Source organism: Bos indicus x Bos taurus, chromosome 1 (assembly GCF_003369695.1).
Source record: "Bos indicus x Bos taurus breed Angus x Brahman F1 hybrid chromosome 1, Bos_hybrid_MaternalHap_v2.0, whole genome shotgun sequence".
In the NCBI taxonomy this organism is placed as follows: Eukaryota; Metazoa; Chordata; class Mammalia; order Artiodactyla; family Bovidae; genus Bos; species Bos indicus x Bos taurus.
The window spans coordinates 24,852,771-24,866,317 of NC_040076.1; the positions used below are offsets into that span (position 1 = coordinate 24,852,771).

The 13,547-nt window shown below is 34.8% G+C and overlaps 1 protein-coding gene across 16 annotated transcripts in view; it reads left to right on the forward strand.

Moving 5' to 3' along the window:
* The window catches only part of ROBO2 (roundabout guidance receptor 2), a 1,466,835-nt gene extending 1,459,539 nt beyond the window's left edge, over window positions 1-7,296 (forward strand). For 12 of the 16 annotated variants that reach the window (XM_027548934.1, XM_027549246.1, XM_027549088.1 and 9 more), the window contains 2 exons: window positions 1,486-1,686; window positions 3,439-7,296. In XM_027548934.1, coding sequence (XP_027404735.1) covers window positions 1,486-1,686; window positions 3,439-3,440 — 203 coding nt within the window. In that variant the 3' untranslated portion in view covers window positions 3,441-7,296. The remainder of the gene's footprint in view (window positions 1-1,485; window positions 1,687-3,438) is intronic. The other 4 variants (XM_027549011.1, XM_027549832.1, XM_027549493.1 and 1 more) reach the window with 2 other exon arrangements.
* The last annotated feature ends 6,251 nt before the right edge of the window (window positions 7,297-13,547 follow it).

A 13,547-nucleotide genomic window follows, 5' to 3' on the forward strand; every position in this document is an offset into this window, starting at 1 on the left:
TGATTATTAGCACTTCAATGGGAAATGTTTTTGCTTATAAATCAAGCTTGCTGGAAATGTCACAAAATAAGTTTCATCATTTGCAGTTGGATTTTTTTTTTTTTTTGGTGGAGGTACATTTAACCAGTTATAGAAATCATTTCTGTAACATCTCTTCTTATTTCAGAATTCATTGAGTATTAAACCTTACATACACACACACACATGAAAGTTTCCTTACACATTCTTTTATTTATTTGGACTCAGTCTTTTCTGGATATGTCCTCTACTCATGCATTTTCAATAATTATATTTTGTCACAACTTGGTGCTTAAAGTTTTAGCTTGAAATATAGTTAGGAAAAAGCCAAAAGATGATAATATTAATATCTAGATTTAATGGAACATTTAGGAAGCTTACATCATTAAGGCTGCAAAAGAAAAATCATGTGATCCTTGTCATTAAAGCTATCTAAGAAGAGAAATGCTAAATCCAGTTAGCATGTTTTTGATAACTCATACCTGGAAAGAGAGAAGAAACACAGGGGTGGAGAGGAAGAGAGATGGGGGATAAATGAAAGAAGAAAGAGGAAAAAGAGAGAGAGAAACAGTAGCATTTCAAAGTATTAAGTATTTAGGAAAGGCAATGGCACCCCACTCTAGTACTCTTGCCTCGAAAATCCCATGGACGGAGGAGCCTGGTAGGCTGCAGTCCACAGGGTCGCTAAGAGTCAGACACGACTGAGCGACTTCCCTTTCACTTTTCACTTTCATGCATTGGAGAAGGAAATGGCAACCCACTCCAGTGTTCTTGCCTGGAGAATCCCAGGGACGGGGGAGCCTGGTGGGCTGCCGTCTATGGTGTCACAGAGTCAGACACGACTGAAGTGACTTAGCAACAATAGCAAATGCACATCATGGATTATTTTTAGAGAGATGGTACATAAAAAGGATAGAAACGTTAATTATTAAAATGAATGAGTTTCTCTTTTTCTTTTAAGGAAATAAAACAGCTTTTCAAATAGTGTATTTCTGTTCAGTGAAGCAATAGAAATTTAAGAAGCTTAGTTTATTAACTAACGTATAGATCTTTATCTAAATTGAGAAAATGTTGCCATAATTTAAGACAAAAACCATGTTCCTTCCATCTTAATGAAAAAATTAAATTTCAGCCCCATTGAACCCAGAAATTATTTTCAGAGAAGATTTTGTCAAACATTACAGTCATTATATGCAAATCTCTTTTATAATGAATTTAAATTTTGCAAATAATACATGACGATATATACGTATCCCAAGATCTCTTTTAATTTAATCCTGCCTCAGTTCCTGTTGTAGGAAATATTGCCTGCACATAGAAATTCCTTTAATATCTGGGTCTTGTTAAATTCTTCTTGATTTTACTAAAGAGTGAAATGATAAAAAAGCCTAGCTTGAGCTTAAAGCTAAATTTGTTTTGCCTCTGTGTAACTGTTCACCTAAGCCCATTGCGTTCCCTTTTTTTCAGAGGAGACACTGGTGCCCTACAGCAAGCCCAATTTCCCATCTCCAGGGGGTCACAGCTCGTCAGGAACGGCTTCTTCTAAGGGATCCACTGGACCTAGGAAAGCCGATGCTTTGAGGGGAAGCCACCAGCGCAATGCCAGCGACCTTCTTGACATAGGATATGTGGGCTCAAGTAGTCAAGGACAGTTTACAGGTGAATTATGTAAGTGCCTTAGGGCATTTAAAAGGCTGTGGTGATTCAGAAAGAAAACTGGGCCCATAGCGTAAGAGAGAAAAATGTTTTCCTTGACCCTCTTAGAATATCTGACTGGGTCTGAAAACCAAACTGATGAGAGGGATTAACAGGGGAAAAAAAAAAGCATACAAATTTTATTGAATTTTTACATGAACATGGGAGCCTTCACAAGAGAATGAAGACTCAAAGAAGGGACCAGAGCAGTCAACTTTTTGCTCCATTAGACAAAGAAACAGTAAATGTGTGAGAATTTAAAAAGAGGTTTGGGCTGGGGGTAGTAAAGGGTGACGAAGTAACTACGAGTTAGTTTAACAAGGTTTTGACAAGAGTATCTTCTCTCCTCTTGGTACAGGGCAGGTATCTGTCGCATAGATTTTATCATCATCCTTCAGGGAAGGGTGAGGTGGGAGAGGTCAGAGTGCTCTTTATGCTTCTGCTAATTTTTTCAAACTCCCTCACTCTAAGATATTTAGTATGCTAAGTTACCATATTTTGAAGTATGTCCTGAATCTTATCAATAACACTGCCACAGTAAACAAATTTCAAAATTGTAGAAAGCTCGCTTTACAATGAGAAAAAATTGAATTATGATTTTGAGCAGGTTTGGTTATAATAAAGACCATTGCTGTTTCTATCAGTCAAATAAACATTTCTTCTGTCTCAAGCTTGGATTTTTCTGTACAGAAATTATAGAAGTTAGGCAATTAATGTTAATACTTACATGTTAATTAAATATAGTTTTTTTTGTAGTTTTCTTTGCCTGTTTAACTGAGCACAATAGGAAAATATTGGCTTGTTGGTAGGTTTAAAGAACCTTCTTGGGAATTCCTCATCCCCTAGTCGCTCTTCATTTTTTTATTTCGTACATTTAGGAAGTCAGCCTTGAAAAGTTCATCATTGATTTTAGTTCATTTGTAGTACTTTGATTTCAGTAACATATAAATTTCTCTTTTAAAGAACTGGCATTGGTAGTTAATATAATTAAACTACTTTTTAAGTATAAAATACTAGAGAAAGAGAGGATGTCACAGTTTGTCACACACAGTAAAAAGCATTGAATTCTTTGTGTTCATTGCATCATGAAAGTTACCAGTTTCACTAACCAGTGTCAGTATTATATTTTCAACTGCTTCCTTGAATTCAGTTTATCTGAAGGAATAGCCCTGAATTCCAATCTTCTCAACCTTCTCTGGTTCTGTGCAAAAAGAAAGGAAACTGCCTTCCTGACTCTATGCCCTTATCAAAAGCATTGCATTACTCTTATGCTCACATTACTCTGATGCTCAGACTGGGGAATGCCATAAGATAATGAAAGCTGAAAGTACTTTCAAAACTAAATTTCTTTCATTTTAATTAATGGGAATTATTATTGTTACCTATTACTAATCTGATTATAATTAAGATGTGTTTATCATTTTAATTTGATTCAGGACTACTTGGATTTTACTGTAACTATTATATGGGAGTAATTATAGGCTCATACGAAATATAAAAATAATTTACTTGGATTTTAAGTCTCGAAATTTTACAACGTTCTTTGTCTTTCCCTTTCCATAAGCAAAAATTTGTAAATTCACAACCTAACAAAATCCAAGATGTCATCTTCATCTGTTATCTGTTTGCCTTGCTTTTGTTATGCTGATCAAGATGCAGAATACTTAATTTAAATGTAAACTTATTTCTGTTTTGTTTTTTTTGTTTTTTTTAATCTCTTCACAGAGTAACTGAGAGGAGACATGCAAAGCTGCTCTGAAAGACCATCAGGTCTGAACTCATGGAAGTGATAACACTAAACAGTGCAATGAACAATTTCTTTATTTATGTACTATTAAAAGAACTGTAAATGCAATGTAAAGACACAGCCACACATATCCCACAGATATTCTACTTGTGTTCTTCTCTTAAGTACACCACCCACCTTAACTCTTTCTTGTCAGGAGTATATAAAAAAGAAAGAAAACAAAGCTCGCCCTCCAGGAAGAAAAGGATTTTCCTCTGTATATAATTTCTTTTGTGCATTGCTATGCAAGCTCACTCTTTTTAGCTCTGTTCATATTATTGTCTGTTCTTATTGGTCTGTTGTACTATATGTGAATTAATAGGCTGTGGTGCCATATATTAACTTTTAATTGTGTAACTTTTATGTTTAAATTTTGCACTGCAATTTTATTTGGTGATAAGCACAAATCTCTACTCCTCGTGACATGAAGAAAAAGACTGAATGTGAAGGGAGTTTCTGTACTGTAAGCTAGGTTGGATAATGCTGGTTGTAACCAATGACATTAGGGGGGTTTCAGTTGGGATGTAGAAATAGGAAGATGCAAAGTAACAGTGATGTTGGCTAAGTCTTCTTTGAACATCAGGGACTGAGTCAATAATAATAAAAAAAAAAAGAAAAGCAGTTACGTGGCTTTTACTATTGATAAGAACAGGGGTCAAAAGAAGGAAGCTGAAGTCCTAAAACTGAATAGGCATTAAAATATACAGGTAGCAATGATGTACTTAACTTGCTTTTTAAAAAAAGGAAATTAAAGTTATGTTTAGAAACAACTTTACCTATCATTGTAATTGACCTGTCTCAGAATTACAACAAGCAAAATGAAATTAGTGTGTTTCACAAGAGCTGTATTTATATTACAGTTTTTTAAAAAAGCATTGTCTGAATTACCATAACTAATCTCTCCAACTCATTAAGTCAGAATATAATATGAAGTTCCCCAAGGAAACAAAATGAACTCTAGAATATCTAGCAAATAGTTAAAGAGGCAGTTTATTATTAGGACATATTTGGGCTGCTTCCAAATACAAAAACTCTTATTGCAATATCTTGTTTCATCTTTCTAATACATGTACAGTACATGCTAGAGGATAGAGCTGCATCACTTAAATTCATGACTTTTTAAAAATAATGCAGTCTATTTGCAACTTTGTGTTTCATTTGATTAAGAAGTGAAGTTTATGCCACCAAATGTATAGCCAAATTGTAAGTGCTTAAAAAGCAGTGTTCAGAGTATGTTCAGTTCACAGTAAGTAGATTTATTGGAATAAATCTTTTATGGTTCATTCTCAGAAATTGGCTACCAACTAAAAAATCTTTGACCCATTTTGAATGAGTAAGTCGAAAAGAATAATTTTAAAGAAGAACAATGCATGTTTATACACTTTTTAAATAAAACCAAACCTCATAAGTGGACATTAATAACAGTGTCCTGCCTCATTTGTTTTTACGACTTTGAGAACCAGAAGTTCCTGAACATCAGTTATGTATCATCCAAATGAAGATGACTTTGAAATGTATATTAGCTACTGTACATGTATAGTCAATCAGTCAAGTAGAAGAGAAATTTCCTGAAATTCCCACTTGTGACATTTTTCCATGTGCTACCTACACAATTGTAAATTATATTTCTAGTTATGCTTTCTCATGTTTGTCCTATGATATGTTCAGTAGTTGGTACTTTGAAAAATATTCACTAGGATGGTTAAGATCAATTCTAAAATATGGGACCAGTTTGAACGACAGTTCATACTCCGTGCATTACTAGCTCAGTCACCAACTGTGTATCATACTGTTATAGCAAAGGGAGGAACCAGTTAAATGTTTCCATCTTTTTGTTCCCTAAGGCTGCACCAATGCAGGCAAGAGTAGAGGAACATACTGTTCTTTATGGGCCCCCTACATCTTCTTGGTCCCATGTAGTTCATTTCTACACTGAAGAGAAAAAGAATTCTGAGACACACTTATTATTCCCTTTGTTATCTTTCTACCATCAGTGCCTGAATTTTAATGCAGTTTGATTTCTCTGAGACAGAGAGACTGGGGATGATGAGATGTTTCTGTGAAGAATGAATACATACCTATATGCAACTGTAGGATGTGAAGAATTTAGTTTTTTATTTATGCAATCCCCTACTTCATCTCTTTCTATTTAAATGCAAATTTTTGTTCATTTTTCGGTTCCTTCTTTATGCTTCATGCTCCTCTATAACCCAAGTTAGCCTGAAACTTTAATTCATTACAGATACTACACATAGACTTTTACCCCTGGTAACTGGCAGGTGTATGTGGCTAATAAAGATTTCAAAACAGAGTATGTTTATGTGGCTTCTGGAGTAATCCAGGGCATAGTATCATACCTTCAGTTCATAAAAATTAACTGTTTTGGTTAGAGTATGTCGCCTTATGATTCCTTGGAATGTTCTTTTACAATAGATCACATTCTCTGTTCAGTCTAGTTTTAGATTAATTGGCTAATATTGCACCCAAAATATTCTCCTCCTGTAGATATAAAGCAAGAAAAAATACTGTGGCTACCCATTTGAATTCAGGAAGACTACAAAAAATCAAAGCCTTTGTCACCTTGCTATACATAAAAAACTTCCAGTAAGTGTAAGTCAGAATGTCATGAGAGCTACCACGTTTTTTTTTTTTTCATTTGGAAGCCAGTTAAATGACTGGAAGTGCACAGAACTCACTCTTGTGCAGGTCTAAACAAAGGCCTGCCTAAGCTGTCAGAAGGAAGTCTAGGTAGGAGAATGTAATCTCATCTTGCCCTCACAGGCAACCCTGCTGTGTCATCATGCCCTACACGAGAATAGCTCCATTCTTAACACACATGGTCTGCATTGGGGGCAGCGGCCGAATTAGTATCCAATTCATGTATTCCTCAGTGTAGGCAAGCAGAGTGGTGCTTCCCATTCTCCAATTCTCCCCCAGGCTGAATTTAAAGTACGGGGATATGAAAACAACTGATTTCTTCATAGGATTTGAATCCAGTTCAATGGCAAGTATAGGAAAATGAAGACCAGCATTTACAATAACCTGTAATCAAAGGGAAGTAAAAACATCGCAAGTTGATTTTCTCGGGGTAACAAAATATTAAATGGTGTTCTATGTCATAGCCTACTGCTCTATTTAAATATACTTTCAAAGGGTTTTGAGTTGAAAGTTTGTATGAGTTTAATAGAACACCTCCAGATTTCTATTCAACAAAGTTATGTAATTGCCCGTTGACAACTTATAATACGAAGAAGCTCTAAACTATGGTTTATCTTCTCCACTGGAAAGTGATGGTGTGTCAGTATTAAAGATATGCAGAACCATAACATTCACTAATTTGTTCACCTGCTTCTGTATTCTGTATTTATAGAATTACTTGACAAGAATTGGTGTAAAGCAACATGCCTTTCCACATTATCTTAGAGGTGAAGTTAACTTTTCTTTTGCTTCTCTTTGAATATGTACTTCAAAGGAAACACCATACTTTTTTAACGAAGTTCAATTTACTAATTTTTCTGATCTCATACTTTTCAAAACCATTTATTGTGACTTTAAAGTGTTGCAAGATAAGGGATTTTGTGGCCGTGGGTAGACTTTTTATACTTTGTTTTATAGATGGATTTTTTTTTAATTGTAGTTTGTTTAAGTCACAAAACAGCGTCCAAAATCTTAATGTGTTTCCTTTGATGTTGTTAGATCAGAAAAGAAATTGGCATAAAATTGGTTAATAGTATTGTCAAAGAATTGTGTATTGTGTACTCACTGGGAAAAAAAATAAAATATATTCACATTTCAAATTTGTAAAAAAGCCATTTATGTAAAACAGACTTGCTTGCTTTGATTTGTAGACAAATCAAAAACAGACCATTTTGTCACTTTTAGAATTCTTCATTAATATTTTATGACCAAATGCATAATCTCGTTTTCTCATTTGGTTATGGATTGGGTGGTGATTAATAGAAATTGGTGTTGATGTATAGCAAGTGACTAAAAGTCACTGATGAAGAATGTTAAAAGCGTTTGAAATTATAGATCCCACTCTACAAGCACTACTTAGTGATCTGATCTTCCCCACCCATGAGGTCCTTAAGATAGATACAATATAAAGTTTTTGGCTGCAAAAGTACTTAACAAATTATTTTTAATATTTAGTTATTTTACTAAATAATTACTTTTTAAATTAAGTGTGAGAATTGAAATAAAATGGGCATTTCTTAATTGCTTTAGAATAATTCATGAAAAATTTCTTAAGATGATGGATGTCAAACAGTTATCTCAGGGATTGGGTAGAAAAGAAAAATTCTCTTCTATTGTACTTCATAAATACTTCATTCTTTTTCACTAAGTACAATTACAGGATCAGATGCTCTCTAAAAATAAAAAGAACTTGAATTCTTTAATAATCTTAGTAATAGGAAAATTAAAAATAGAAAACTTTAATTCATTTAAAAATATTAAAAATATCCATGGTAAGTGGACAATAGATTTCAGAGATCCATTTAATTTAGGTTAGCAGTAAGATAAATAGTATTAAAATAATTAATATTACATTAATAGCAATGTATATGTGGACTTCCCTGGTGGTTCAGACAGTAAAGCGCCTGTCTACAATGCAGGAGACCTGGGTTCGATCCCTGGGTCGGGAAGATCCCCTGGAGAAGAAAATGGCAACCCACTCCAGTACTATTGCCTAGAAAATCCGATGGACAGAGGACCCTGGTAGGCTACAGTCCACGGGATCACAAAGAGTCGGACACGACTAAGAGACTTCACTTTCTTTCACTTTTCACTTTCAATGTATATGTGGATAAAGACAAAATATATCAGGTACCAATATGAAAATGGTAGTGCTTTGCTCAGTTGCATCTGACTCTTTGTGACCTGTGGACTATATAGCCTGCCAGGCTCCTTCTGTCCATGGGATTCTCCAGACAAGAATATTGGAGTGGGTTGCCATGCCCTGTTCCAGGGGATCTTCCCTACCCAGGAATCAAACCCATGTCTCCAGGGTCTCCTGTATTTCAGGCAGGTTCTTTACCCACTGAGGCACCTACAAAACAATCATTGCTCTGTTGAATCTGAGTATGCCATGGAAGCTCCTACAAATGGCAGAAGTGAAAAGTTAGCAGAAAGATTTATTAAAGTATTACACTATTCTCTCAATTATTGTATATGAGCTAGAGAAAAGGTATATCAATGGTACACGATTAAACAAATAATATTTAATGCCCTCAACTTGTGAAAATGTATTTTATCTTTTGAAGAAGAAATCAGCAGAGTTCATGCTAAATTTCACTTCATAGCAGAGATGTGAAATAAAACTTCAGTAATAGAAAACTGTCACAAGAATTCAAAAGAAAAGGCAAGTACAAATACTTGCTAAGGGTGGGATCTGGCAGGGTCAAGGGCAAGGTGGGGGATGTGGGTGTGTGCTCTGTCCTGTCCAGCTCTCAGCTCTTTGCAACTCTAATTTCTGCAGCCTGCCGGGCTCCTCTGTCCATGGAATTTTCCAGGCAAGAATAGGGGAGTGGGTTGCCATTTCCTACTCTGGGTGATTTTCCCGACTCAGGGATCGAACCTGCATCTCTTGCATCTCCTGCATTGGCAAGTGGATTCTTTACTGCTGCAACACCTGGGGAGCCCAGAGTGGAAACTGGCGGGATTTCGAGGACTCTTCAACCTGAATGAATTTAGCCTTCACCCTCAGAAGGAGTTTTTTCCAGGCCCAGGGAAAGAACCTGATACACAAAAGTGTTGCAAAGCTGTCAGGAATCCCAGTGACAGGTGAAGAACATTTGTATGACTGTGCATTTAATTTATAAAGAACTACAAAAGTGAATTCCTTTGCAGCTTCTAGTTAACACATTTTCTCCTTCCAGCTGTCAAGCTACAAGAAATATATATATATATATATTATGTTCTTAATTAATAAAGGAAAAATACTTTTGTTTTATAATTCAAATAAATCACCTTTGGCTCAGGTCAGTGTCCAATTTGTAGGCTCTTGTAACAGCCCTTAGATCAGAGTACTCTTTGTCACTAAAAAAAATGCCTTGGTGGATTCAGCTTCTAGATAGTAGACAACATTTTTTGGTCAGTTTTTTCTTAGATGATATTTTTATAGACCACCGCTATGAATGATTTGTTTCTGATAAGCCAGTTTGTTTTCTTTTTTTTTTTTTTTTGGTGGGGGGCGTTATTTTTTGTTTGTGTGTTTTTGCCCTTGTTTCCTTACTCCTTCCTTTTGCAAGCAAGCATTGATATATTATGCTAAGAATTAAATATTCAGAGTAATTAAAACAGAAATAGCTTTGGCCTGCATAAATAGATTAGTATCTCCTGTGAAGTCTGCCCCTGATCTCTAGAAAAGTATCTTTTTGATGAATGTTTTTGAACTAAAGGGAAAGAGGCACTAAGATAGGCTTTCCAAAAAATTACTAAGCAATACAATTTGTGTTAGCTTCATTAACCTCCTCTTTGCCCCATTACTTTATCCAGTATTCTAGTTTTTCCTCAAAATAGTGTATGAAATTTTAATAGGTATTTATAAAATAAAAAAGAAGAAGAGAGATGAATGAAAACTCTATAGTTGAATATGTACAGATTTCTTTACTACTAGACTCCTTTTCAAATCTGTTCAAGGCATCTTGTGAGACTAGTACTATGTGAACTCACTTTGAGAAGTACTTTCCTGAAAACTCATACTTCATTCTATCCCTAGGCTCTACATTAGTGGCCCCCAAGGCATACATACGATGCCTTGCTGTGGTTTTTAAAAGTCAATATCAAGTCATGAGAAAGACGGATGTGAATCCCAGGTATTCTGTGAAGATGCTGCGGTTGCTGCTTAGTCACTAAGTTGTATCTGACTCTTTTGCAATACCATCAACTGTAACCCACCAGGCTTTTCTGTCTATGGAATTTCCCAGGTAAGAATACTTGAGTGGGTTGCCGTTTCCTTCTCCAGGGAATCTTACTACCCAGGGATTGAACTCGTGTCTCCTGCCTTGGCAGGCGAATTCTTTACTACTGAGCCATGAGCTCAGCTACCACTGGGAAGCTCATGCTGTGGAGATAAGAAAAAATACATAGTGAGAAATTGCATGTATCCTCCCCATTTTTAATAGAGTTTCAAGTACTTAACTGATATCAATACTGAGCACTTAGGCAACAAGTAAGCTTGCAATAAGTTCCTTAGATTTTCTATATTTCTTTTGTATATCAAAGCATTAGGCTAAAATGAAAGCATGAAAATACACTCACTGTCTTCCCTTCCTTTAACTTCCAACTTTTACAAAAGGATAGTTTATTCACGTTTCACTAGGTTCTACTTCAATTGGAACTTTGGTAAAAATAATAGTGGATCACACAAGATTTACAGAGATAGCTTATAACTTGTCAATAAGACAACACAGATCTGAGTTGCACTGAAGTGTGGAAAACAGCTAGTTAGTAATGATGAAATTCAATGTAGTCGGAAAATGGATAAATATAAAAATTCAAAAGAGAAATTGAGGATTACCATTACATGAAATTTCACTGGCATTAAGTGTGAAAGAAGATAGGTTGTAAGGAAAATTAAAGTGAAATAGTGGGAGTAGGGATTTAAATGTACTTGATTAATTTTGAGTAATAGTAGATGAATGCAATCAATAGATTAGAATACCCCCACATAGCTGATTTGAGAGTAGTTGCTTATGGGTAATTGGAAATGGAATTTCCAAATTCCCATTTGGAATGGAAATGGAAGCATCTTGGAAAAGGCACAAGAGGAAAGTGACAGCTTAAGAAAAGAGATTAAAACATTTTCAATAAATGTGCAGGCATTTTTGTGTAAGTAATTATACTCCAAAGTTAAATTCGTCTCAATCAATATTGATGATGCTAATTTTTCCTAGCATTTTCATGGCATTTAAAGTATACTACAACTGTACCTAAAATGTGTAAAATACACACTCACAATATATGAAAAAGAAGCATGTGTTAAATGGCTAATATTATTTCATTCCTATTAAAATTATTTGACTATTTATTATTACAAAAATTAAAGCTTTTAATGATAGCTGTAGATATTTTGGATCTGTTTAATAATATTCCAAATAAAAAGGATTATAATGCTTAAAAATGTATTTTGTAGCCAATAAATGTATTAGGAGATACACACATATTCATTATATATATATACATATATACGATTTTCAATTCAGTAGAATCTAAGATATGATGAATACACTCATGGAGTATAGAAAAGAGGAAACTTACGAAGAATATAGACATCAATACAAGGATCCCAGCCTGAACAATGCTTTACATAATTTCTCCTTCCCCTGGACAAATTATATAATCATTTATAGGTACGTATTACCTACACTCTTGTGCATTTATGTTTATATATATGCATTTTATTTGTCTATATGTAGACTGGGCTTCCTTTTATCATCTGGGTGGCTCAGATGGTAAAGAAACTGCTTGCAGTGCAGGAGACCTGAGTTCTATCCCTGGGTCAGGAAGGTCCCCTGGAGAAGAGAATGGCCACCTACTCCAGTATTTTGCCTGGAGAAACCCACTGACAGAGGAGCCTGGGGGGCTAGAGTCAATGGGGTTGCAAAGAGTTGGACATGACTGAATGACTAACACTTTCACACTTTTCATGTAGATATACACTCATTTTTACATATACATTTATAATTATACATGTGTGTACATATACTTATGTACACACATATCAATAATTACATATCGTATGCATCCTATATATCGTATATAATAGTATTTGTACATATATATCAAAAAATGGATATTTTCTGGTTTGAAGGACAAATGTTTTAAAATGAATAAACGTATACACAGTACTGTGCTTGGCACAATGTCATGGGGGCTGACAATGATAAATAATACTATCTCATTATAAACTAGTTGAAAGTATTAGAAGGGATGAACATTATGATAGAAGTAGAAAATTAAGCAAATGATGTAAGGCCACAAATGTTGCAGAAATCCATTTCAGGAGTTACCAGATAGGAGAGAGCACTGAGGGTTGCTATGGTTAATGAGGCTATAGTAAAGTTGCAGGATATAAAATCAACACACAGAAATCCCTTGCATTCCTATACACTAATAATGAGAAAACAGAAAGAGAAATTAAGGAAACAATTCCATTCACCATTGCAACGGAAAGAATAAAATACTTAGGAATATTTCTACCTAAAGAAACTAAAGACCTATATGTAGAAAACTATAAAACACTGGTGAAAGAAATCAAAGAGGACACTAACAGATGGAGAAATATACCATGTTCATGGATTGGAAGAATCAATATAGTGAAAATGAGTATACTACCCAAAGCAATTTATAGAATCAATGCAATCCCTATCAAGCTACCAACAGTATTCTTCACAGAGCTAGAACAAATAATTTCACAATTTGTATGGAAATACAAAAAACCTCGAATAGCCAAAGCGATCTTGAGAAAGAAAAATGGAACTGGGGAATCAACCTACCTGACTTCAGGCTCTACTACAAAGCCACAGTTATCAAGACAGTATGGTACTGGCACAAAGACAGAAATATAGATCAATGGAACAAAATAGAAAGCCCAGAGATAAATCCACGCACATATGGACACCTTATCTTTGACAAAGGAGGCAAGAATATACAATGGATTAAAGACAATCTCTTTAACAAGTGGTGCTGGGAAATCTGGTCAACCACTTGTAAAAGAATGAAACTAGAACACTTTCTAACACCATACACAAAAATAAACTCAAAATGGATTAAAGATCTCAACGTAAGACCAGAAACTATAAAACTCCTAGAGGAGAACATAGGCAAAACACTCTCTGACATACATCACAGCAGGATCCTCTATGACACCCCTCCCAGAATATTGGAAATAAAAGCAAAAATTAACAAATGGGACCTAATTAACCTTAAAAGCTTCTGCACATCAAAGGAAACTATTAGCAAGGTGAAAAGACAGCCTTCAGAATGGAAGAAAATAATAGCAAATGAAGCAACTGACAAACAACTAATCTCAAAAATATACAAG